At 42.5% G+C, this 27489-nt stretch overlaps 1 protein-coding gene across 4 annotated transcripts in view; it reads right to left on the bottom strand.

Annotated features, from left to right (window-relative positions):
• ap2b1 (adaptor related protein complex 2 subunit beta 1) overlaps positions 1 to 27489 on the bottom strand; it is an 82083-nt gene that overhangs the window by 44682 nt on the left and 9912 nt on the right. For 3 of the 4 annotated variants that reach the window (XM_029700282.1, XM_029700281.1, XM_029700284.1), the window contains exons 9-16: positions 26348 to 26443; positions 26026 to 26141; positions 25673 to 25838; positions 24566 to 24664; positions 24189 to 24448; positions 23787 to 23976; positions 1556 to 1597; positions 847 to 993 (exon numbers count right to left, since the gene is read on the bottom strand). In XM_029700282.1, the coding sequence (XP_029556142.1) occupies positions 847 to 993; positions 1556 to 1597; positions 23787 to 23976; positions 24189 to 24448; positions 24566 to 24664; positions 25673 to 25838; positions 26026 to 26141; positions 26348 to 26443 (1116 nt within the window). The remainder of the gene's footprint in view (positions 1 to 846; positions 994 to 1555; positions 1598 to 23786; positions 23977 to 24188; positions 24449 to 24565; positions 24665 to 25672; positions 25839 to 26025; positions 26142 to 26347; positions 26444 to 27489) is intronic. The other variant, XM_029700283.1, reaches the window with a different exon arrangement.

Raw genomic sequence — 27489 nt, 5'->3', positions numbered from 1 at the left:
ATGAGCTTGGTGGGCACTATGGTGTTGAATGCTGAGCTGTAGTCAATGAATAGTATTCTCACATAGGTGTTTTTCTTGTGCAGGTGGGAAAGAGCAGTGTGGAGTGCAATTGAGATTGCGTTATTGGTGGATTTGTTGAAGCGGTATGCAAATTGGAGTGGGTCTAGGATTTCCCGGGATGATGGTGTTGATGTGAGCCATGACCAGCCTTTCAAAGCACTTCATGGCTACCGACATGAGTGCTACGAGGCGGTGGACATTTAGGTAGGTTATCTTGGCATTCTTGGGCACAGGGACTATGGTGGTCTGCATGAAACAGAAGGATACCTTGGGAAGGATACTATGTCCTGCTGCAAGACATACCAATTAACAGTGCATATATCACAGCGAGGACATTGTGAGCCTCTTCTACCTGACTTATCTGTATGATATATATAAATGACCCATTTTGAACAGGAATCTAGGGAGGAGCCTGTTGATGCCAAGTTGGACTTAACTCACCCCCTCCTTTCGCCCCGACCAAACAACGTCATAACTATATTTATGCACTGTCCTACATGAAGAGTGACTTTGCTGCATGGCTCAAGGTTCTGTATGCATTTCTCTGCTTGCTAGGTGCTAATGAGTGAGCATTAGCATTTCAATTAACTTTATCTGAGCTTTATTCTCTGCCCTTGCTGGTGTAATAATTTAGCAATGAAAGTCTACTTTATCCCAACATAGTGCTAACATTAGCATACAGCATTAACATTATTAGAATATAGCATTAATATTAGCATTTAGCTCTTGCTAACATTAGTATTGAACATCAACATAAGCGTTTAGCTGTGGGTAGTGGGTACTCACAGATTTGGGGGTAACATAGCCTCCTGTGGTGATGGCCATGCCTGTGGAGAGCTCAAACAGGTCGTTGAGGCCGCTGCTGAGCGCTGCAGGAGTCGGCGATGGGGCGAACGTGTTGGGAACTGATGAGGGAATAAAGTTCTGTCCCACCTAAGGCACATACACACACAGACACAAAAAGCACATAGGACATCAGCACAACTATGAATCCAAAATGTAACTTATCTGCGAGACGATGGTCCTCTAGCGACCTAATTGAAGAATAAAAAGACGATGAAAATTCCAAACTCATCATTGTTGTCAAATGAGTGTGTTTCAAATACTTATGGTGATCGACACCTTTTTTCTTGATTTGATTTTAAAGAATGATTCTGATCGTCAATTGATTTTGCACATTCACTACAGCTGAAATCCTGACTTGAGAAATACATTCTCCAATGCTCCCATTTGCTGAGGTCGAAACTGAGGTCGAAACTGGTTGCGTATCTTCTGTCAGAATTTCAGCCTGATTTCCCAATTTGAGTAATCCTCCACTGGAATACGTTATCTTTTCCCCCCCATCAGTGCCAAGCAAGGTCAAAGGTGAGGCGAGTGTGATTGGGAAAATAATAGTTTGTCTAGCTTTGAAGTGTTTGGCAGTTAAGTTTTGATTCCCGTTATAACTTCTAAGAGCATGCAGTATGAGGACGGAAAAACGGAAGGGCTCACTTACTGCTGGACTTCCCCCAACACCTCCTCCCAGGTCTCCCCCGAGCTACAGGAGAGGACCCATATCCAGCACCCGCATCCAAACACAAGAGATAGACAGACAAGGACAGAGAGAGAGAGAGGTACTTAGCAATAGCAACCCATCCCCAACCCCATTCCCCAAAAGCAGTTCAACCCATAGACTGCCTAGAATATGACAAAAGGTTATTATGAAGATTGTAATTCTGTTACAGTGAAATGGTTATCAGGGAAGAGCATCAGAAAACCTTGCCGAAACATGAACATTGAGATGGAAGAATAGCTCATTGAGAAATACATTAGATATACGTATTTCAGAATTCACACAGTCAAAAAGCAAGCAGATATAATAGTTTTAATGTATTGGGCTTCTTTCACCTATCCAGTTTACTTTTAGCTTTGAATTCTCACAGGGATGTGGAAGATAAAGCAATTAAAGCAAAGAAGTCTACACAAAAGATTATTTCAAGATGCAAAATATCCATCTAAAAGGCTAGTTGAAAAAATGTAATGACGTACAGTAGGCTCCAGAATGATTGGATCCCTTGATAAAGATTAGCAACAAAGACTGTATGAAATAAATAATAGAAATACTGAGCGATATTGTATGCTAAAATGTTTTTTACAATTATATTATTTTATACTAATAAAATTGCTCAGAGAAAGTAGAATTTATGTTCTCCAAAAAGATAGGGGTCAAAATTATTGTATCCCGTTTTCAATATAATTTGTAAAAACATGTATTGCATACACTATAGCTCAGTATTTGTATTATTTATTTTATACAGTCTTTTTTGCTCATCTTTATCAAGGGATCCAATGGTAGCCATTGCGATATTCAGGACAAAACTTCCTTTGAGACCTGGCACTTTTAGTTAAATGCAATTTGACTATGAGAAGTGTGAAGTCACCTTGACAGCGTCATAGCGAGACTGGAATACCATAAAAAAAAATTATAGCCGAAGACCCAGCAGGGCACAAATCACACTCTGGTATTGGGCTGTTAAAAGGCAGATAGAAAAGCATCGATGTAAGCAATGTCAGAAGCAACGTGAATCTAAATGGATACAATTCTTTCTCACTTTCAAACATCCATCATTACAATGAAATGAAATAAATTAATTGTCTCCTAATGTTTGATGCCAACATTGTACCACAGGTGGACAATACTTTGGTTTGACAAACTGTTTTTTCCACATTTCACACTCAATAATTGACAATCTAGACTGAGTAGATACCTAGTTTAGCGAGCTTGCACAAAAGTACATTGTGTGTTCAGGCATCCCTTGAGGATGTGGTTTATTTTGAAGGTGAACCACTCAGAACAAAATGGCTGTCTGCCGTGGCCTTTTCACAGTGTTATGTTAAGGGACCTCTGGGAGTCTTCGTCAACAAGGCTTAATTGAACCTCACTTCTACACCTGCGAAGGAGAACTGGCAGAATAGTCATGATTGACTCACTAGTCAATATTGTCTAACTTCACCCTCACACAGACATTTTGTTGTTGTTGAGCATATGAATATTCCTGATATTCTCCCAGGGTTGAAATACCAGTTTTTGCATAGTGGCGAGAGACAATGCTTGTCACAGAGTTGGAGAAGTCTATTGAAGTGGGAGACAAGTGTCAGGAACTACTGCCAAGGTTTTATACTGACGATACAAGGGCTTTTTAGGAATGCTAAAAATAAAACAGAACAGATCATTTAAATAATGCCGGAGTGAGAAGTTCCAGGCTCTGGAAAACATGTTTAAATATCTTGTGAAAAATGTCTTGGTTCCAATCGCAGTTATAGCCGGTTCCCTCCCTTGTTGAGATCCAAAAGTGCTAATATTCTAGCCCACGTCTTCAGACTAGAGAGACTCTTTTAGACCAACTGAATTTCAACACCATCTCTAGTGCCACTCAATGCGGACTGGATTTATCTGCAAACCATTAGTTATTCACCCACCTTGTTGTCACTCTGGATAAGAGCAGCTTGCTACTAAATCACAAAAATATGAATGAGTTTGATTATATTAAAACCTTAAATGCGGCAGTTAAAGGAAAGGTTCACCCATTTTGAATGTTATATTGTTATTGTGCATCTCTGAGTGATGTTCTATCGATTCCCTGGGTCATTTTTTTATCGATACCCAAGGTCATCTTTTTCCAAGATGGCGTAGCAGTCGGACATCGGTTTTGTCTTGTCCCATTTATATATATATATATTTTTTTCCCCCTTCGTATATATTTTTAATCTCAATTTCCATCTACGGACTGAACATACTCTCCTGCAACCCGCCCCACTCAATGTGGTACGGATCTGTAATTTTTTTATACTTTAGAACCGGAACCCCCATCAACAGCTAGCCAGCTAACCAGCTACTAGCTAGTAGTCAGTTAGCCCCTGCTAGCGGTCATCAGCCAGCCTCAGCCCTGTCAATTCCTGCCAGTCTGCCCAGCGCTATATCAGCCCAGAGCATATAGGACTGCTTTTTCTCTACCACATCTCCGAATTCCTACCGCAAACTCTGAACCTCTACACCGGATCACCGCAGCTAGCTATCTGCTATCCAAGTGGTTACTCCTGGCTAACGTCTCTGTCCCGAAGCAAGCACCATTTAGCCTGGAGCTAGCCTCGAGCTTGGCCCATCTCCCAGCCAGCCAAAGAGGCCTATCAGCCAATTCTTGGGCTACAATACCTCTTTTGCCAATTGGCCTGGACCCTTCACTGCCAACACGGAGCCCCGCCGATCCATCACGACTGGTCTGCCGACGTAACCGTCCGAGGGGGTTTTAGCAGGCTCTTCTGTTGCGATGTCCCCCAGATGCCCATCTGCTAGCCCCGGCCCGCTAGCTGTCTGATTCGCCATGTCTCCAGCTCGCCTAGCTATTCACTGGACCCTATGATCACTCGGCTAAACATGCCTCTCCCTAATGTCAATATGCCTTGTCTATTGCTGTTTTGGTTAGTGATTATTGTCTTATTTCAATGTAGAGCCTCCATCCCTGCTCAATATGCCTTAGCTAGCCCTTTTGTTCCACCTCCCACACATGCAGTGACCTCACCTGGCTTAAATGGTGCCTAGAGACAAAACCTCTCTCATCGTCACTCAATGCCTGCGTTTACCTTCACTGTACTCACATCCTACCAAACCCTAGTCTGTACATCATGCCTTGAATCTATTCTTCCGCGCCCGGAAATCTGCTCCTTTTACTCTCTGTTCCGAACGCACTAGACGAGCAGTTCTTATAGCCTTTAGCCGTAACCTTATCCTACTCCTCCTCTGGTGATGTAGAGGTTAACCCAGGCCCCGCAGCCCCTAGCACTACTCCCATTCTCCAGGCGCTCTCATTTGTTGACTTCTGTAACCGTAAAAGCCTTGGTTTTTACGGTTACATTAGATGTAACATTAACATTAGAAGCCTCCTCCCTAAGTTTGTTTTATTCACTGCTTTAGCACACTCCGCCAACCCGGATGTCCTAGCCGTGTCTGAATCCTGGCATAGGAAGGCCACAAAAAATCCAGACATTTCCATCCCTAACTATAACATTTTCCGACAAGATAGAACTGCCAAATGGGGCGGTGTTGCAATCTACTGCAGATAGCCTGCAGAGTTCTGTCATACTATCCAAGTCTGTGCCCAAACAATTCGAGCTTCTACTTTTAAAAATACACCTTTCCAGAAACAAGTCTCTCACAGTTGCCGCTTGTTATAGACCCCCTTCAGCCCCCAGCTGTGCCCTGGACACCATATGTGAATTGATTGCCCCACGTCTGTCTTCAGAGTTCGTACGGTTAGGTGACCTAAATTGGGACATCCCGGCCATCCTACAATCTAAGCTAGATGCCCTCAATCGTACACAAATTATTAAGGAATCTACCAGGTAGAACCCTAAATCTGTAACCATGGGCACCCTCTTAGATATCATCCTGACCAACCTGCCCTCTAAATACACCTCTGCTGTCTTCAACCAGGATCTCAGCGATCACTGCCTCATTGCCTGCGTGCTTAATGGGTCCGCGGTCAAACGACCACCCCTCATCACTGTCAAATGCTCACTAAAACACTTCAGCGAGCAGGCCTTCTAATCGACCTGGCCCGGGTATCCTGGAAGGATATTGACCTCATCCCGTCAGTAGAGGATGCCTGGTTGCTCTTTAATAGTGCTTTCCTCACCATCTTAAATAAGCATGCCCCATCCAAAAATTGTAGAACTAAGAACAGATATAGCCCTTGGTTCACCCCAGACTTGACTGCCCTTGACCAGCACAAAAACATCCTGTGGCGTACTGGATTAGCATCGAATAGCCCCCGCGATATGCAACTTTTCAGGGAAGTCAGGAACCAATATACTCAGTCAGTTAGGAAAGCTAAGGCTAGCTTTTTCAAACAGAAATTTGCATCCTGTAGCACTAATTCCAAAACGTTTTGGGACACTTTAAAGTCCATGGAGAATAAGAGCACGTCCTCCCAGTTGCCCACCTCACTGAGGATAGGAAACACCGTCACCACCGATAAATCTACGATAATCGAGAAATTCAATAAGCATTTTTCTACGGCTGGCCATGCTTTCCACCTGGCTCAGCACCCCCTGCAGCAACATGCCCAAGACCCCCTCCGCACCCAAATCCAGACAGCTGATGTTCTAAAAGAACTGCAAAATCTGGATCCCTACAAATCAGCTGGGCTAGACAATCTGGACCATCTCTTTCTAAAAGTATCCACCAAAATTGTTGCAACCCCTATTACTAGCCTATTCAACCTCTCTTTCGAGTCTACTGAGATCCCAAAGATTGGAAAGCTGCCGCGGTCATCCCCCTCTTCAAAGGGGAAGACACTCTAGACCCAAACTGTTATAGACCTAAATCCATCCTGCCCTGCCTTTCTAAAACCTTTGAAAGCCAATACAAACAGATCACCGACCATTTCGAATCCCACCGTACCTTCTCCACTATGCAATCTGGTTTCCGCGCTGGTCATGGGTGCACCTCAGCCACGCTCAAGGTCCTAAACAATATCATAACCGCCATCGATAAAAGACAGTACTGTGCAGCCATCTTCATCGACTTGGCCAAGGCTTTCGAATGTCAATCACCGCATTCTTATCGGTAGACTCAATAGCCTTGGTTTCTCAAATGACTGCCTCGCCTGGTTCACCAACTACTTCTCAGATAGAGTTCAGTGTGTCAAATCGGAGGGCCTGTTGTCCGGACCTCTGGCAGTCTCTATGGGGTGCCACAGGGTTCAATTCTCGGGCCAAATATTTTCTCTGTATATATCAATGATGTCGCTCTTGCTGCTGGTGATTCTCTTATCCACCTCTACGCAGACGACACCATTCTGTATACATCTGGCCCTTCTTTGGAAGCAAACCTCCAAACAAGCTTCAATGCCATACAACATTCCTTCCGTGGCCTCCAACTGCTTTTAAATGCTAGTAAAACGAAGTGCATGCTTTTCAACCAATTGCTGTCCGCACCCTCCCGCACAACTAGCATCACTACTCTGGACAGTTCTGACTTAGAATGTGTGGACAACTACAAATACCTAGGTGTCTGGTTAGACTGTAAACTCTCCTTCCAGACTCACATTAAGCATCTCCAATCCAAAATTAAATCTAGAATCGGCTTCCTATTTCGCAACAAAGCCTCCTTCACTCATGCTGCTAAACATACCCTCGTAAAACTGACTATTCTACTGATCCTTGACTTTGGCGATGTCATTTAAAAAATAGCCAACACTCTACTCAGCAAACTGGATGTAATCTATCACAATGCCATCCGTTTTGTCACCAAAGTCCCATATACTACCCACCACTGTGACCTGTATGCTCTCGTTGGCTGGCCCTCACTACATATTCGTCACCAAACCCACTGGCTCCAGGTCATCTATAAGTCTTTTGCAAAAATCACTGAAGCTGGAGTCTTATATCTCCCTCACTAACTTTAAGCATCAGCTGTCAGAGCAGCTCACTATACCTGTACACAGCCAATCTGTAAATAGCACACCCAACTACCTCATCCCCATATTGTTACTTATCCTCTTGCTCTTTTTCACCCCAGTATGTCTACTTGCACATCATCATCTGCACATCTATCACTTCAGTGTTAATGCTAAATTGTAATTATTTCGCCTCTATGGCCTATTTATTGCCTTACCTCCCAACTATTCTACATTTACACACACTGTACATTGATTTTTTTATATTATGTTATTGACTGTACGGTTCTTTATGTGTAACTCTGTTGTTTTTGTCGCACTGCTTTGCTTAATCTTGGCCAGGTCGGAGTTGTAAATGAAAACTCGTTCTCAACTGGCCTACCTGCTAAATAAAGGTGAGAAACAACAGCAAGAAAATAAAATAAAGTTGTTCATGTGTATCTGAGTTATTGGCCTTCAAGCAGGCAGAAATCCGTCCGGTATGACGTAGCACCGTGATAAAGTCGCTCTCACTACACTGGAAGTTAATAGGAATATGACTTTTAGATGGAGAAAACTGCTATCATAAGTCAGATTTCAATACTGGCCGATGTCATAACTCGGGAGGATGTCTTCTATCGAATGAGCCATTGATCATATTTTTGCGATAATCCTACCTTGAGAAATGTGTAATTTAACAGAGGGTCTAGCAAACGTTTCCTATTTGTCTGCCTCTTTAGTCCAGGGTGCATTGTATGGTGCCGTTGCCAGAGATATTATAGAAAGGAGATAGGAATCGAATGAATGAAGAAAAGTATAACACCCCACCCAGAAGCATTCACATTGCCATGCTGCGTCACACGATTGCTAGGCTATTTGTCACGCAATCCCTTCTCAAAGTCAGTATTTATGAAGAGAAACGTGCCTATTTTCCTCGAAAGTAAGTAATGTCATGATTCCAAAGCTATACGATAATACAGATAAGCAAGTTCATTATCTCACATCTTGGAAAAATGTGTAATGTTGTACTTCTTGTTGACTAAATTCGTGCTAATGTTGGGTTTTTGAGCTATTGCCCAATAGACTCCCCTTCACTCCTTGATGGAGAGCGCTCCTTGTCCCAGAACCGCCCAGAATGCAGCGCACGGCCCATTGCCGTAGCATGGGCAACATTTCACATCTACTCAAAATGATATATGCCGTTGCGAATGTTAGACTCCACTCTGTGAGGCACATCGATCTGCAGGTTGAACATGAGATTGTAGACTATTAATTGATAGCTGTAAAATCGCCAAAACAAAACTGCACTAACTAGTTATGTTACATGCTGGTATTATTGTGTGTAGCTACCTACCTACCTAGCCAACCAGCCCGCCCATAGAGGGAGCATTGCATTGTGGATTTAGTAGTCAACTTGAGCTGCAACAGATTTCCACAACGATTTTCCATGTTGCTACAAACCTTATTACAATGCCAAAATGAAACATTTGTTAAAAACAAATATTGTTCTCACATATTAGTTTTATTTAACACTGCCAAGTGAAGGAATGAGTGGATTTTTCCTTTAACTGTCACATTTAATTTGTATTGGGAAACAAACGTATAGGTTAGTCCTTCACAATTTCAGTGGGTGTCACCTCAGAGAAATTGAGTTTTCAGTGAAAAGCCTTATCCAATATGTAATTCAGTCTCAGAGGGGTCTAATAATGGCAGCTTTAAAGTTCCAATGAGTAACTTTTTGGGCGACCCGACCAAATTCACATATAAATGTGTGTTATAGATGTGTCACTCATTGAAAGCAAGTCTAAGAAGTGGTAAATCTGTTCTAGGTGCGCTACGTCTGTGCTTCCCACTCTTAAGTTTAGTTTTTATGTATTTTATTTTAATTTTTGTACACCAGCTTCAAACAGCTGAAAATACTATATTTTTGGTTATGGAAAAGATACTGTATTTCACAGTGGTGTAGATGGTACAATGATTCTCTACACTATACTTAAGCGAACTATTAGAATTTTTGTAACCAGAAATAGTGGAGCGATAGGACATCTTTAAGAGAAGAACCCAGTCAATGTGCATTGAAAAACTGATAGCACACGGGACTTTGAAAGCTTGTCAGGTTAGCCTGTTGGGGATAGGGGGCAGTATTTGCACGGCCGGATAAAAAACGTACCCGATTTAATCTGGTTACTACTCCTGCCCAGTAACTAGAATATGCATATAATTATTGGCTTTGGATAGAAAACACCCTAAAGTTTCTAAAACTGTTTGAATGGTGTCTGTGAGTATAACAGAACTCATATGGCAGGCAAAAACCTGAGAAGATTCCTTACAGGAAGTGGCCTGTCTGACCATTTCTTGCCCTCCTTGATCATCTCTATCCAAAACAGGGGATCTCTGCTGTTACGTGACACTTCCTACGGCTCCCATGGGCTCTCAGAAGGCGGGAAAAAGCTGAATGATGTAATTCCATCCCCAGGCTGAAACACATTAGCGCGTTTGGCAAGTGCTCTATCAGAGGGCCATCAGACTGAGGCTCGTGCATGAAGGGATAGCATGCTTTTACTTTCACTCTCTTTGTATTAAAAACGATTTCCCGGTCGGAATATTATCGCTTTTTTACGAGAAAAATTGCATAAAAATGTATTTTAAACAGCGGTTGACATGCTTCGAAGTACGGTAATGGAATATTTAGAATTTGTTTGTCACGAAATGCGTCGTGCTCGTCACCCTTATTTACCCTTTCGGATAGTGTCTTGAAAGCACAAACGCCGCTATTTGGATATAACAATGGATTATTTGGGACCAAACCACCATTTGTTATTGAAGTAGAAGTCCTGGGAGTGCATTCTGACAAAGAACAGCAAAGGTAATAACATTTTTCTTATAGTAAATCTGACTTTGGTGAGTGCTAAACTTGCTGGGTGTCTAAATAGCTAGCCCTGTGATGCCGGGCTATCTACTTAGAATATTGCAAAATGTGCTTTCACCGAAAAGCTATTTTAAAATCGGACATATCGAGTGCATAGAGGAGTTCTGTATCTATAATTCTTAAAATAATTGTTGTGTTTTTTGTGAACGTTTATCGTGAGTAATTTAGGAAATTCACCGGAAGTGTTCGGTGGGAATGCTAGTCACATGCTAGTCACCTGCTAATGTAAAAAGCAGTTTTTTGATATAAATATGAACTTGATTGAACAGACATGCATGTATTGTATAACATAATGTCCTAAGATTGTCATCTGATGAAGATCATCAAAGGTTAGTGCTGCATTTAGCTGTGGTTTGGGTTTATGTGACATTATATGCTAGCTTGAAAAATGGGTGTCTGATTATTTCTGGCTGGGTACTCTGCTGACATAATCTAATGTTTTGCTTTCGTTGTAAAGCCTTTTTGAAATCGGACAGTGTGGTTAGATTAACGAGAGTCTTGTCTTTAAAATGCTGTAAAATAGTGATATGTTTGAGAAATTGAAGTAATAGCATTTGTAAGGTATTTGAATAACGCGCCACGGGATTCAACTGGCTGTTGAGTAGGTGGGACGCTCAGAGAGGTTAACCTGGCTCAGCCGCCTCATCCAGAAGGTCAGCTTTAATATTAAGACTCAGGGTGCTGACTCAGCCCTTTCTGTCGCCTTAATCCTTCCCTCATTTTGCCCTTCTAATGACAGCAGCTTGTCAGTCAATGCAGCCTCAAACCACTAGTAACGCTGTCTGTCTGCAGTGGGTATGGAAGCATGTTCAAAAATATGGGCCACAGAACAAGAATGAGATTCTATTTATATGGCATGGGCAACAGGGAGGTAACACTTAAAAAGCAGGGTGCTGCATAATCCCAAACCTGACTTGGATGTATAAAATGGCTGGAATAGAGTGTGTCACACTTCAATACCACTGTCATGACAGTGGACTAGGGTTGCACATTTTGGGGAATATTCAGAGGTGAAAACTTTCCATGGGAATTAACGGAAATATATGCAAATTCATATGAATACCATTTAAATGTAGATGTTTTTTGCATTGGATATATCTACCATATATGGAGACATAAACATAAACCTTTCACCTAGATATAATTTCAAATTATTAAATCCATCCAATAGACATAAAAAACAATTTAGTTACAAATTTAACTTTAATTAAATGAGTTGACTCTTCACATGGGATGATTTCACTGAACAAAAGAAAGGGAATATTGAATGATCCCCAATGATCAATCGCATCTCCCAAAAAACATTTTCAACATGCATCTGTAAAATGATAGTCTCCAAACTAAAGCTTTGGTTGTCTTCCTCTCAGGCTTCAACGTCTTCTCCCTGGACCTACTCAATGTCCACCTCTTGAACATCAGACTCCGAGGCCTCATCTTCACTGTCACTTTCCAACCTTGTTGAGTGTGGCTCGTTGTCAGGCTCAAAAAGCCTCAAATTTGCCCGGATGGCCACCGATTTTTCAACCCTTGTATGTGGTCAGCCTGTTGCGTGCTTTGGTGTGTGTTCCCAAACAAGGACCAGTTGCACTCTGAGGTGGCTGATGTTGGTGGGATTTGGAGGATGATGGAGGCAACAGAGGAAAGAGCCTCAGATCCACTAAGTCCCTTCCACCAGGTGGCTGATGATATATGTTGGCACAACTGCCATATTGCATCTCCATCCCAAAGCCTTTGCTTGGAAGTGTACTTCGCCAGAAATGCCAAGAACCTTGCCCTCATCCAGGCCAAGGTGGCGAGATACGGTAGTGATGACACCATAGGCCTTGTTGATTTCTGCAACAGACAGGATGCTCTTGCCAGCATACTTGGGGTACAACATGTACGCTGCGGCGTGTATGGGCTTCAGGCAGAAGTCTTCACGCTTTTTGATGTATTTCAGAACTGCAGTTTCCTCTGCTTGGAGCAACAGTGAAGTGGGCAGAGCAGTAAGGATTTCTTCTCTTACATCTGCAAGCAGAGTCTGAACATCAGACAGGATAGCATTGTCTCCCTCAATCCGTGAAATGGCTACTACTATAGGTTTCAGGAGTTTCAGGCTGCTTACCACTCTCTCCCAAAATAAATCATCCAGGAGGATCCACTTGATGGGGCTGTCCATATCGGCAGACTGTAATATGGTCATTTCTTGGAGAGACTCCTTCCCCTCCAGGAGACTGTCAAACATGATGACAACACCACCCCAACAGGTGTTGCTGGGCAGCTTCAATGTGGTGCTCTTATTCTTCTCACTTTGCTGCTATAACTTGATGACCCTTCACATACCTAACCATTTCCTTGGCTCTCTTGTAGAGTGTATCTATTGTTTTCAGTAACATTATGTCCTTGAGGAGCAGATTCAATGCATGAGCAGCACAGCCAATGGGTGTGATGTGAGGGTAGGACTCCTCCACTTTAGACCAAGCAGCCTTCATGTTCGCAGCATTGTCTGTCACCAGTGCAAATACCTTCTGTGGTCCAAGGTCATTGCAGAGGAGCTGAAGGCAGTCATCAATGTAGAGACCGGTGTGTCTGTTGTCCCATGTGTCTGTGCTCTTGTAGAATACTGGTTGAGGGGTGGAGATGATGTAGTTAATTATTCCTTGCCCATTAACATTCGACCACCCATCAGAGATGATTGCAATTCAGTCTGCTTTCTCTATGATTTGCTTGACCTTCACTTGAATTCTGTTGAACTCTGCATCCAGCAAATGAGTAGATAAAGCATGTCTGGTTGGAGGGGTGTATGCTGGGCGAAGAACATTCAGAAATCTCTTCCAATACACATTGCCTGTGAGCATCAGAGGTGAACCAGTTGCAGAACACAGCTCGAGCAAGACATTCATCAGCATTTCTCTGACTACGTCCTCCATTGAGTCAAAAACACTTCTGATTCCAGGAGGACCATGAGCTGTTGCTATCGGTAAGGTGTCTGATTCATCATTTTCACCTTGAATAGAAGTATAGGGACTTTTGTCAAAGGTTGCTTGTTGTGAGCGCTGAGGGAACTTTATGCACTTGGCCAGATGATTCTGCATCTTTGTTGCATTCTTCACATATTATTTGGCACAGTATTTGCAAATGTACACAGCTTTTCCTTCTACATTAGCTGCAGTGAAATGTCTCCACACATCAGATAGTGCCCATGGCATTTTCCTGTAAAGATTCTTTTTAAAAGAGTAAAAAAATAACAAATACAATTCCATGTATATATAAATAGTTAAACAGTTAGATTAGCTCCTGACAGAGCTGGTGTAACTGAGTCAGGTTTGTAAGCCTCCTTGATCGCACACACCTTTTCAGTTCTGCCCACACATTTTCTATAGGATTGAGGTCAGGGCTTTGTGTTGGCCACTCCAATATCTTGACTTTGTTGTCCTTAAGCCATTTTGCCACAACTTTGGAAGTATGCTTGGGGTCATTGTCCATTTGCCACCAAGCTTTAACTTCCTGACTGATGTCTTGAGATGTTGCTTCAATATATCCACATCATTTTTCCTACCTCATGATGCCATCTATTTTGTGAAGTGCACCAATCCCTCCTGCAGCAAAGCACCCCCACAACATGATGCTGCCACCCCTATGCTTCACGGTTGGGATGGTGTTCTTCTGCTTGCAAGCCTTCCCCTTTTTCCTCCAAACATAACGATGGTCATTATGGCCAAACAGTTCTATTTTTGCTAGATGACATTTCTCCAAAAAGTACGATCTTTGTTCCCATGTGCAGTTGCAAACCCTAGTCTGGCTTTTTTATGGCGGTTTTGGAGCAGTGGCTTCTTCCTTGCTGAGCGGCCTTTCAGGTTATGTCGATATAGGACTCGTTTTACTGTGGATATAGATACTTTTGTACCGGTTTCCTCCAGCGTCTTCACAAGGTCCTTTGCTGTTGTTCTGGGATTGATTTGCACTTTTCGCACCGAAGTACATTCATCTCTAGGAGACAGAACACCTCCTTCCTGAGCGGTATGACGGCTGCGTGGTCCCATGGTGTTTATACTTGCATACTATTGTTTGTACAGATGAACGTGATACCTTCGGACGTTTGGAAATTGCTCCCAAGGATGAACCAGACTTGTGGAGATCTTTTTTCTGAGGTCTTGGCTGATTTCTTTTAATTTCCCCATGATGTCAAGCAAAGAGGCACTGAGTTTGAAGGTAGGCCTTGAAATACATCCACAGGTACACCTCCAATTGACTCAAATGATGTCAATTAGCCTATCAGAAGCTTCTAAAGCCATGACATTTTCTGGAATTTCCCAAGCTGTTTAAAAGGCACAGTCAACTTAGTGTATGTAAACTTTTGACCCATTGGAATTGTGATACAGTGAATTATAATTGAAATAATCTGTCTGTAAACAATTGTTGGAAAAATGACCTAACCGATTTGCCAAAACTATAGTTTGTTAACAATACATTTTTGCAGTGGTTGAAAAACGAGTTTTAATGACTCCAACCTAAGTGTATGTAAACTTCCGACTTCAACTGTATGTTAAATCCACTGTCAGAGTTCCTTTTATAGTGGCCCAGAAAGCTGTAAAACGGAATGACAGGAGGATGAACGGGCTAGTTATCTGGTGTAGAGGGTAGTGATCTAGGGCTGTTACTGGAGGTGTAGGGAAAGGATGCAATCTCAACCTGAGATTAAAGACCGGGGTTTGTGGTTCTTCATGAGTTACCATGAAACCCAGCTCTCGTATAGGATATGCCTATCCTAATTTCTCTCCATTTGTTTACATCTGGCCCATGATGATTTCATTGGTTAGCTTCCTCAAGGGTCCAAGTAGAAATGTCTAAAGCCATGATGACTCAAGTCACTCCCAAAAGAGGTCCTCCTGAGTTTAGGACCTCTTAGAGGGAATATGTCATTCTGTGTAAGGGGAAATTGGAGTGAACAGGATTCTAGGCAGTTCCCTGATACCATTCCACTTCCCCAATGAGAGCAGCCTGCCATTCCCCAGGAGTGCCCAGCCGCTTCTAAATACAATTACTTCAGAATATCGGAATCTTACTCACTCTCCCAGTTTCGGAGGGAGAAAGTATTGCTTTTGCTGCGACAGAATGTGTAGATGACAACCGGGTAGTAAATACACAGGGAAAACGATGAGTGTCGAAATGAAAGACTAATTTGACATTGCACTGCATTTTGCTGGTGATTCAAAAACTGTGTATTTTGAGGAACAAGCCCATGTGGGAATTCAGGGTAGACACTTGACAGACACGAATAATATATTTTGATTGCAGGTGAAGTAGTGCAAGTTGTATTTGATACTCCCATTTTTCATGAGGCGAAATAAAAGATCCCAGAAATGTTTCATACGCACAAAAAGCTTATTTCTCTCAAACTTTTTGCACAAAATTGATTACGTCCCTGTTAGTGAGCATTTCTCTTTTGCCAAGATAATCCATCCACCTGACAGGTGTGGCATAAAGAAGCTGATTAAACAGCATGATCATTACACAGGTGCACTTTGCGCTGGGGACAATAAAAGGCTACAGTTTTGTCTTTCTGACTACAGGAATGTACAACAGAGCTGTTGCCAGAGAATTAAATTTTTATTTCTCTACCATAAGCCGCCTCCAACTTCCTTTTAGAGAATTTGGCAGAATGTCCAACCAGCCTCACAACTGCAGACCACGTGTTACTACGCCAGCCCAGGACCTACATATCCGGCTTCTTCACCTGCAGAATCGCCGGGGGGGGGGGCTGAGGAGTAGTTCTGTCTGTAATAAAGCCCTTTGTGGGGGGAAACATATTCTGATTGGCTGGGCCTGGCTCGCAAGTGGGTAGGCCTATGCCCTCCCAGGCCCACCCATGGCTGCGCCCCTGCCCAGTCATGTGAAATCCATAGATTAGGGCCTAATACATTTTTCAATTGACCGATTTCCTTCTCTGAAGTATAACATGTTGCGTTTATATTTTTGTTCAGTACAGATACATGGGCTCCGTTACGATACACGAAAAGTATATGTTTAGCTTGAAACAATTTGATGCGATTCGGTTTGATTAGAGGAACGAATCGATGCAATGCGGTTCGACTAACATTTGTTGCATTGACACATTCATTTTCCATTCTAAATTAAATGTTTGCCTTTTGTCCCCCCCCACACACTTAATTTGAAATCACCATCCCCCACCCACTAATTCATGTCATTTTGTAGATTAACCTGTTGTCGTATAGGGGGCAGTATTTTCACGGCCGGATAAAAAACGTACCCGATTTAATCTGGTTACTACTCCTGCCCAGAAACTAGAATATGCATATAATTAGTAGATTTGGATAGAAAACACTCTAAAGTTTCTAAAACTGTTTGAATGGTGTCTGTGAGTATAACAGAACTCATATGGCAGGCCAAAACCTGAGAAGATTCCATGCAGGAAGTGCCCTGTCTGACAATTTGTTGTCGTTCTGTTGCATCTCTATCGAAAATACAGCATCTGTGCTGTAACGTGACACTTTCTAAGTCTTCCATTGGCTCTCTAAAGCCGCCAGAAAGTGGAATGACGTGTCTCCTGTCTCTGGGCAAAGTACAGCAGCAGAGTTTGTAAGTTGTCAGCCTGGGGACAGTGAGACTGGAGATGCGCGTTCACGAGACTTCTCAATTTTTTTCTTTCAGTCTTTGAATGAATACAACGTTGCCCGGTTGGAATATTATCGCTATTTTACGAGAAAAGTAGCATAAAAATTGATTTTAAACAGCGTTTGACAAGCTTCTAAGTACGGTAATGGAATATTTTGAATTTTTTTGTCACGAAATGCGCTTGCGCGTTACCCTTCGGATAGTGACCTGAACGCACGAACAAAACGGAGGTATTTGGATATAACTATGGATTATTTGGAACCAAAACAACATTTTTGTTGAAGTAGAAGTCCTGGGAGTGCATTCTGACGAAGAACAGCAAAGGTAATCCAATTTTTCTAATAGTAATTCTGAGTTTAGGTGACCCCGAAGTTGGCGGATGTCAAAATAGCTAGCCGTGATGGCCGAGCTATGTACTCAGAATATTGCAAAATGTGCTTTCGCCGAAAAGCTATTTTAAAATCGGACATAGCGATTGCATAAAGGAGTTCTGTATCTATAATTCTTAAAATAATTGTTATGTATTTTGTCAACATTTATCATGAGTAATTTAGTAATTCACTGGAAGTTTTCGGTGGGTATGCTAGTTCTGAACATCACATGCTAATGTAAAAAGCTGGTTTTTGATATATGAACTTGATTGAACAAAACATGCATGTATTGTATAACATAATGTCCTAGGAGTGTCATCTGATGAAGATCATGAAAGTTAGTGCTGCATTTAGCTGTGTTTTGGGTATTTGTGATGCATGCTAGTTGCTTGGAAATGGCTGTGTGGTTTTTTGTGTCTATGTACTCTCCTAAACATAATGTAATGTTTTGCTTTCGCTGTAAAACCTTTTGGAAATCGGACAACGTGGTTCGATTCAGGAGAAGTGTATCTATAAAATGGTGTAAAATAGTCCTATGTTTGAGAACTTTGAATTATGACATTTTGTGGTTTTAAATTTGGCGCTCTGATTTTTCACTGGCTGTTGAATAGTGTGGGACGATTTCGTCCCACCTCCCCTAGAGAGGTTAAGTGTGAGAGAGCTAGTAATGTATCACTATCTTTTAAAAATATGAAAACTTTAGATTTCAACCCCGTCTCATATTCAAATGTTTTAGAGTTTTGACTGACTTGCAGTGAGTTCTTACATACAGTGAAGGAAAAAAGTATTTGATCCCCTGCTGATTTTGTATGTTTGCCCACTGACAAAGAAATGATCAGTCTATAATTTTAATGGTAGGTTTATTTGAACAGTGAGAGACAGAATAACAACAAAAAAATCCAGAAAAACACATGTCAAAAATGTTATAAAATGATTTGCATTTTTAATGAAGGAAATAAGTATTTGACCCCCTCTCAATCAGAAAGATTTCTGGCTCCCAGGTGTTTTTTATACAGGTTGATTCGCGCTCGCCATCTATTGGATTTTTGCTGTGTGACACTTGGCATTTGCCATATGACATTTGCAATAAGTTTTGAATGAAACGGCGTCCATTTGAGTGGTATTGTACATCGTGTATATGTTTTGGACGGTGCCAATAAGATCCCTTTCATTTTTGTCCATTTCAGGGGGGTATTCCCTTACTTTCACTTTGAACATACAGTACAGGTAGCAAAAAAGTTATTACTGTCCTCGTTATGAAATTATCAACTTTACCCTAAAGATGACTTCAAAAAGTATTCACATCCCTTGACTTTTCCCATATTTATTTGTGTTACAGGCTGAATTTAAAATGGATTACATTTATATTTTGTGTAACTAATCTACACACAATACCCCATAATGTCAAAGTGGAATTCTATTTTTTTAAATGTTTACAAATTAATAAAACATTTAAAGCTGAAATGTCTTAAGTCAATAAGTATTTAAACCTTTTGTTATGGCAAGCCTAAATAAGTTCAGAAGTAAAAATGTGCTTAACTCTTTGAGCATGATGTAGTTATTAATTTTACACTTTGGATGGTGTATCAATACATTCAGTCACTACAAAGATACAGGCGCCGTTCCTAAATCACTTGCCGGAGAGGAATTTTAAAACAGTTAGATTAATGATTGTGATAGGAGAACTTAGGGTGGAGCAACATCATTGTAGTTACTCCACAATACTAACATAAATTACAGAGTGAAAAATAGGAAGCCTGTACAGAATAAAAATATTCAAAAACATTCATTATGTCTGCAATAAGGCACTAAAGTAATACTGCAAAAAATGTGTCAAAGGAACTAACTTTTTGTCCTGAATACAAAGCGCTATGTTCTGGGAAAATCCAACACAACGCATCACTGAGTACCACTGAGTACCAAGAATGGTGGTGGCTGCATGTTATGGGTTTGCTTGTCATCGGCAAGGACTAGGGAGTGTGTTTAGGATAAAAATAAATGGAATAAAGCTAAGCACAGGCAAACTCCTAGAGGAAAACCTGGTTCAGTCTGCTTTCCAACAGATACTGGGAGACAAATTTACCTTTCAGCAGAACAATAACTTAAAAGACAAGGTCAAATATACACTGTAGTTACTTACCAACATGACATTGAATGTTACTGAGTAGTTCTGACTTAAATCGGCTTGAAAGTCTATGGCAAGGGTTAAAATGGCTGTCTATTAATGATCAACAACTAACTTGACAGAGCCTGTAATCGAACCCACAAATGCTGATGCTCCAGATACTCAACTAGTCTAAAGAAGGCCAGTTTTATTGCGTATTTAATCAGAACAACAGTTTTCAGCTGTGCTAATTGCAAAACGTTTTCAAATGATCAATTAGCCTTTTAAAATGATTAACTTGGATTAGCTAACACAACGTGCCATTGGAACATAGGAGTGATGGTTGCCGATAATGGGCCTCTGTACACATAGATTTTAAAAAATCAGCCTATGTAGATAAAAAAAAGAATCTGCCGTTTCCAGCTACAATAGTCATTTACAACATTAACAATGTCTACACTGTATTTCTGATCAATTTGATGTTATTTTAATGGACAAAAAATGTGCTTTTCTTTAAAAATAAGGAAATTAATAAGTGACCCCAAACTTTTGAACTGTAGTGTGTTTAATGTTTCATTAATAAAAAAAAACTTCTTCCACTTTGACATGAGTATTTTATGTAGTTTGTTGACAAAAAAAGTACAATTAAATATATTTTTTTATCAACTTTGTAAAATGTGGAAAAATTCAAGGGGTGTAAATACTTTCTGAAGGCACTGTACTGTATATACTGATTGTTACAAACAAAACTACCAAAACTATTGCTGATGGTGAACCTGAACAATCAAAATAAAATCGAATGCAAGCACCAGTCAGCATGTATAGCCAGATGAGAGTTGTCTCCGGTGCTACTTTTATTCCGGTAAAACACCATTTTCAACAGTGCATTTGATTAAAAATAACCTAGCAAAATACATTGGTTGTCACTCAACTAATAAAGAGCAAGCCATTTTACAAACATTTGAATGCTGAAGGTGACACGCAGATGTGCCAGATCAGGAATAGGCCTACCTCTCGTTGATCAACATGCAAAGCTTGACTAGGCTACTGATATTGCCTGGGGTTGTTTGGCATGCAAAATGACTTGGAGATCAATGACTGGCAACACAAATACATGCTTAGTTCGACACTGAAGGAGAGGACACAGTTGTCACAAAAGATGAGGTATTTTCAGAAGGTAGAGCAAGAGTCATTTGAGCAAGAAAAATGTGTGAACCGGTATTTGTAACGTTTGAATTGATTTTGTGACGGAAGCATGCTACATTTGGATCAGTTTGGGGTCCCGCGGACCGATGCAGCCATATCTTAAACATTTGAACGGGGATCGATCAAATCTGTGAATTGTTACATCCCTAATCGCCCCACATTAAGCTTAGGCCTGCTTTTTTATTTTCTATTTTACAAATATATAGCAAATAAAACTATTATTGCTCTGTGTTCAATCTGGAGCCACAATATCCTTCATAGAAGTATTTAAACTCAAGCTCTGACTGCGAGAAGGGTGCACTTGGACTTTATCAGTGCTAAACTAACTACTGAGGGCTGTTTCAGTTCAGGGCTTTTTGCTTTTCATTAAAACCCATATTGATTCCATTAATTGGCCGAATTGGCTTACAGGTCTGCAGAATGGCTGATCAAAGAGGCAAGAGAGTAGCTTTCACTCCCCACTGTAATTACTCAGCAGTGGTTTAAACATTGTGTAGCTGCACAGCGGTAATATGTCCCAGACTGGACTCTCCAACTTGGATTGGAGTCACTGCAGTTTTAATGACTGTCCAATTAAGATTTAATTGGAAACCCTTTATAATCTGAGAGCGCCAGCCAAGATGGATAAGGAACACAGCGAGACAGCCGGAATAATCACTTATCACGATGAGGCCCCGCTCTACACGGCAGGCAAGACACGACCCCTAATACGCGACGCTGAACTCCCCGCCCAACTACAGTTGCCCTGGACTGGATAATGCCAATTGACAAACGTGCCGATCTTTGGAAAAAGTTTTGGAGTGAGGCGGTGTATCTAGGGCATTATGATTCCTCATGGTTGAGCTTACACATTGTTTGGATGCATACAATATGCCCCACCTCAGACAAACTGATATCTCGTATATATGATGCTTTTCAATCTGTTAGCGCACCCTCTACTGATGCCATTAAGGCAAAATGGGAGGAAGAACTAGGGACTGACATTTCGGTGGCAGACTGGGAAGATAGCTTGGTGTATATCCACACCTGCTCCATTAACTCCAGACATCGTCTCATACAATTCAAGGTATTACACAGATTACACTATTCCAAAACCAAACTGCATAGGATATTTCCTGGTACATCCCCTATGTGTGATAAATGTCAGGCTGAGCAGGGTACACTACTCCACTGCTTTGCCCTATGCTCTAACTTGTATGGGTATTGGTGTGGAATTTTTGGGGTCCTCTCTGAAGTTCTGGAGACTTCAATAGACCCAGACCCGCTTCTGATAATCCTGGGAGTGTCCGATTCCCTAAACGGATTAACCAACTCCCAAAAACAACTCATCTCTTACAGTCTCATTTCGGCCAAAAAATTAATCTTGTTGTTTTGGAAAAAGAGGGAAGCGCCCTCTACCAAATTATGGCTCAGCGAATTGGCAAACACTGTACACTTAGAAAGAATTAGATATATTGTGAACAATAAATTATCAACATTTGATCAAATCTGGCAGCCTTTCCTCTCTTACTTGGACCAGTCGGCGCTGTGAATTTGCACTTAACGCACTCTCAATTGTCATACGGTAATCTACCTTTGGGAAGCGTGTGCTGGCCCCGCCACCCGAGCAGTTGGGAGGGGAATAGGGTGGAATAAGTGGGGTATAAGTGGGGGGGCTACATCGACACTTTTTTTTTTTTTCTACCTGTCCTTGTTTTGTATGTCTTGTTTTGTAATATTTGTTTTGTGCCCAGAACTCTGGGTCTTTTGGTTAATGTCTGTTCTCTTATGTTTAGATAAGAACTGTAAACTTGTCTTTTATACCTATACACCACTCTTGTGTATGTGTTCAATAAAAAATATTTGAACGAGCTTAAACATTGTTTTATCTCAATCGAAGGTGTAGTCTCTTGAAAATGTCAACTAACAAATGAACATCTCAGGCAGGGACTTCCCACCTCAGTGCCAATTCACCCACCCCCTTCTGAACCCACCTCTCCTGTGGGTGATCGATTGCAGAGGTCTTGAAAAAGAAGGGTCAACACTGCAAATATTGACTCTTTGCATCAACTTCATGAAATTGTCAATAAAAGCCTATGACACTTATGAAATGCTTGTAATTATACTTCAGTATTCCATAGTAATATCTGACAAAAATTTCTAAAGACACTGAAGCAGCAAACTTTGTGAAAATTAATATTTGTGTCATTCTCAAAACTTTTGGCCACGACTGTAGACGGTCTGACACCATTTCTTTCCCTATCCGTAGTGTAGAACAACCGCTGCGGCTGTCCCTTCAGGCTAGGGAACACAATCACCAGCTAATATCATTAAAAAGCTATAATGACTTTGTCAAGAGGAGGAGGTTTTCGTGAAACATAAGAGACTTTAATAGAGCTTCCCAAAAAGCCGCTGCTCGTTCCAGAACAGTCCCAAAACAAGACCCGCATTCCAAACCACACTCAAATCATTATCACATTGTTACACCATGGATGGAAATTATCGTTTTATAGCTGGCTAACTAGGACGTTTAGTAAAACTGAAACGTTAAATAATAGGCACCAACTAGTCAACCAAAACAAGTAATCTGTATAAAGCCCAAAACAATCTTGACAGTGCAATAATATTAGCAACATACAACCTGACAAGATTCTACCACCCTGTACCATTAGGACCAAACTTTGGTTTGCTGTGTGCGTGCCAGTACCACCATGGCGTGCCAAGCCTCCGCCTCGTGTCTCTGCTGTATTGAGATATCAGTGTGCCTGCCTCTCTGTACCAGTGTCTGGCAGATCAATCAGGGACAGGGAGACAGGCTTCTCACTGATATAGTGGATCTCTGTGGCCACAGCTCAGCATACACCACCCTCGCTGTGTCAGCCAGAAGCCCCTACATCACCTCAGCTCAACTCAGACCGGGGAACGCACACTGACAGCCACGCTAAAAGGAGACATACTCTCCACATTGTTCATGGCACAATAAAACATCAATCAGGAAGAGTGCTGTCCTATTGATCCCTCATGGACTACATGTACAATCCAACTATCCCAGCAGAGATAAATAAACCTTTACGTGACTATGTTGTGTGTGTGTATCTCTCACTCACCAGGCTGTCGAGGCCTCCGCCCAGCAAGTCGACAGCGCCCATCTGCATGGAGGAGACCTGGGGCATATTGACGGGGGGACCCAGGTTGAGCAGGTCTCCTAGCAGGTCTCCCTGGGAGGGGATGACTGACTGGGCCTGTTCAATAGGGACCGCTGGCCCTGCGCTCAAAGGGCTCTCGCCTGTGTCAATGCTGAGAGGTGGGAAGAGAGGAGGGCACAGATATACAGTATTTAATGAATATTCTATTTAATTTATATGGGGGAGCAGATCTTGGTATTTGTGTGTAAGCAATGATTGCCTATGTGTTGTGCTAGACGGAGAGGGACGTGTTGTTTGGGGGTTAGGTGAGTGTGTCTTCTGGGACTTTGTTAACTGAGTAACTTCCTGGTAACTGTGTCTCACCTGCCGTGCTGGATGGGCAGGTGCTTGCGATGGATGCCGTGGCTGCCCTCCACGAAGGCGTTGGGGGGCTTGTGGTAGACGGAGGCCAGGGAGCCAATGTGGCAAATGAGCTCGTCCAGCAGGGTGGGCTCAATCAGGTCTGTCTCTTCCGAGATCAGAGGCTTTTCAGACAAGACCACCTCCTTGGCCGTTACCGGATCGGTGGACAGCAGGCGCCAGTAGATGTAACCCCTGTCACGCAGATCAGGGTTGTCGGAGTCCTAGGAGGACACAAGGGAGAGGAATCATAGTTGAGAATAGATATTGGTGAGTTTAAGTTTGGGACAGTTTGAAAAAAAAGAGTGAGAAGTGTTGGTGTGTGTATGTGTGTGTCTCACCTGTGTGGCCAGACTGAGGACCTGCTGCACCAGCTCCTGAGTCTCAGAAGGCTTTTTGAGGAAAAGCTTGACGATGGCTGTGAGAAGAGTGAGCTGGACCTGAAACAACACACCCCCAAGGCTATGAATGGTCTGACCCAACCTCATACCTGCTCCAATAGTGAAAGAGGCTGCCAAACCCAGATAATAAAGGTTATTACTGTTAGGGCTGGACCAAATCAACTCCTAGCCCCTATCCCTAAGGCACATGTGTAGATATGAAAGGCTGACTTTAATGAAAGTAATATAGCAGAAATTACAGACAAGGGCAAGGTGGATCTATAACCATATCCAATCCAGTCTTTGCCCTAGTTTAATTTCTGTCAGGGTGTAAAAGTCCCAAACGCATCATCCAGGCAATCTGGCATTAAGATTGTCAAATGAAACCAACAGATTTATATTAAGTGTCCTGGGGGTAGAGGTAGATTAGAAACTGGGCAGAGGACTAGGGTTGCTGACCTCAACTGACCTGGGTGCTCTGCTCTGGGACAACTGACCCGAGTGCTCTGGGACAACTAACCTGGGCGCTCCGCTCTGGGACAACTGACCTGGGCGCTCCGCTCTGGGACAACTGACCTGGGCGCTCTGCTCTGGGACAACTGACCTGAGCGCTCTGCTCTGGGACAACTGACCTGAGCACTTCGCTCTGGGACAACTGACCTGAGTGCTCTGGGACAACTGACCTGAGTGGTCTGGGACAACTGACCTGAGTGGTCTGGTCTGGGACAACTGACCTGAGTGGTCTGCTCTGGGACAACTGACCTGAGTGGTCTGGGACAACTGACCTGAGTGGTCTGGTCTGGGACAACTGACCTGAGTGGTCTGGGACAACTGACCTGAGTGGTCTGCTCTGGGACAACTGACCTGAGTGCTCTGGGACAACTGACCTGAGCGCTCCGCTCTGGGACAACTGACCTGAGCGCTCCGCTCTGGGACAACTGACCTGGGCGCTCTGGGACAACTGACCTGAGTGCTCTGGGACAACTGACCTGAGTGGTCTGCTCTGGGACAACTGACCTGAGTGCTCTGGGACAACTGACCTGAGTGGTCTGCTCTGGGACAACTGACCTGCGTGCTCTCGTCATGGAAGCCCTCCAGGAAGCTCTCCAGCAGCTCGTCGGCATTGTCGATCCTCTCAGCGTACTCGCCCACGATCCAGATCATGGCGGCACGCGCATCCGGCTCGTCCAGAGAATCCAGGTTCTCACACAGTGTGGCGATGATGCTTTCATACCTGAGCAGAGAGAGAAAGTATAAAGGGTATACACTAGTGTCTGTCTGGGCCTGGGGATATACAAAGGTCTTGTATAGACACAGACAGGGGCAGTATAGCCCCTACTGAAAAACAAAAGACAAGAATGAGGAAAGAAATCTCCAACTTCATTGATTATTATCGGGGATGGAGGGAAAAGGACACGTACTTGTTGGGATATTTGCGGAAGATGTCCCTGATGACCACGATGGCCTCCTGCACCACATAGTTGACCTTGGTCTGGATGAGGTCCAGCAGGGTGCTCACACAGCGCTCAGCAGATTGCTAAGAAGGAGACAGCAGGAACAGAGTCAACACTGACCCAAAACTGATTTTTTCATAGTGGCCAAAGTACCTCGTTTAAACTCCTTCAAACAACTTTATAGGATTGGATGGCACTTTTATGGAACAGCTATAAAATCTGAAGTTCAGATAGACATTGATCAGAGATCCTCTGTGTGTCCATCTATGATGGTGTCTCAGATTCCAACCTCCACTTTGATGGCACAGCGCCCGATGGCCCTCACTGCCTTACGCACAAAGTCAACGTCTACCTCGGTGGCATACTCCTTCAGCTCAGCCAAAACCTGGGGAGAGAGCAGGGCATATGAGTGAAAAACATCACACACCCACGGTGGGAGGACATGCAAACATCTTGACACCATAAGAGAATGGGTTGAGGAGATAAGGTTGAGGTTAGTAAATTGTGTACACACACAAGTGTAAGCTACCCAAGGCCAGTCAGAGAATCTACCAAAGCCTCCCTCAGAGATGGTGTTTATCCAGGGAGTGTGTCTCTGTTGGACTGTAATGGCTAATTTACAGCAAGGTTGTCCGAGCCTGCCTTAGCTGTCAATCACGCTGACAGCTATCTCGGCTCTTCACAGCGAAGGAGGCGAGCACATCCGCTATCTAAAACGTGTGTTCATTAAGGCATCGTCTGACAGGAGCCGCTAAGAGCACCAGATAAGACTGATTAGGAGTGAAGCATTGGGATATGAACGTTTCTGTTGAAATTAGTCTTCAATATAGAGGTGCGGCTGAACAGATGGATGCAAGTCGGGGTTAGAGTATACTATGCTTTCTGAGGGCCATGTTGTTATGTTAACAAAATGTTATATTTCTGGGGGGCAATACCATTATTATAAGTCAAACATACACAGTACTGAGCTAGCTTCACCAAAATGGTACAACGATAGTTTTCTGTGTAGAGTGACTAAGTATATAATGATGTATAGTAAATCATGAGAAATTAACACCCTAATATACACTGGGTGAACAAAACATTAGGAACACCTGCTCTTTCCATGACAGACTGACCAGGTGAAAGCTATGATCCCTTACTGATGTCACTTCACTACAATCAGTGTAGATGAAGGGAGGAAATAAGGATTTTTAAGCTTTGAGACAATTGAGACATGGATTGTGTATGTGTGCCATTCAGAGGGTGAATGGGCAAGAAAATATTTAAGTGCCTTTGAACGGTAGTAGCATGCACATTTTGACAGATGGAATTGCATGACTTTTCACCAGATTTCCATGACCAACAATTGGTGGCATCTCTATTTACGTATAGAAAAGTGTGGTATCGACACTGGGAGGCTGCTCTCTGATCCCATGTACGATCTCCTGT

Source organism: Salmo trutta, chromosome 19 (assembly GCF_901001165.1).
Source record: "Salmo trutta chromosome 19, fSalTru1.1, whole genome shotgun sequence".
NCBI classification, from domain to species: Eukaryota; Metazoa; Chordata; class Actinopteri; order Salmoniformes; family Salmonidae; genus Salmo; species Salmo trutta.
The sequence above is the reverse complement of the archived record's forward strand: the minus strand, read 5'-3'. Positions and strand labels throughout refer to the sequence as shown.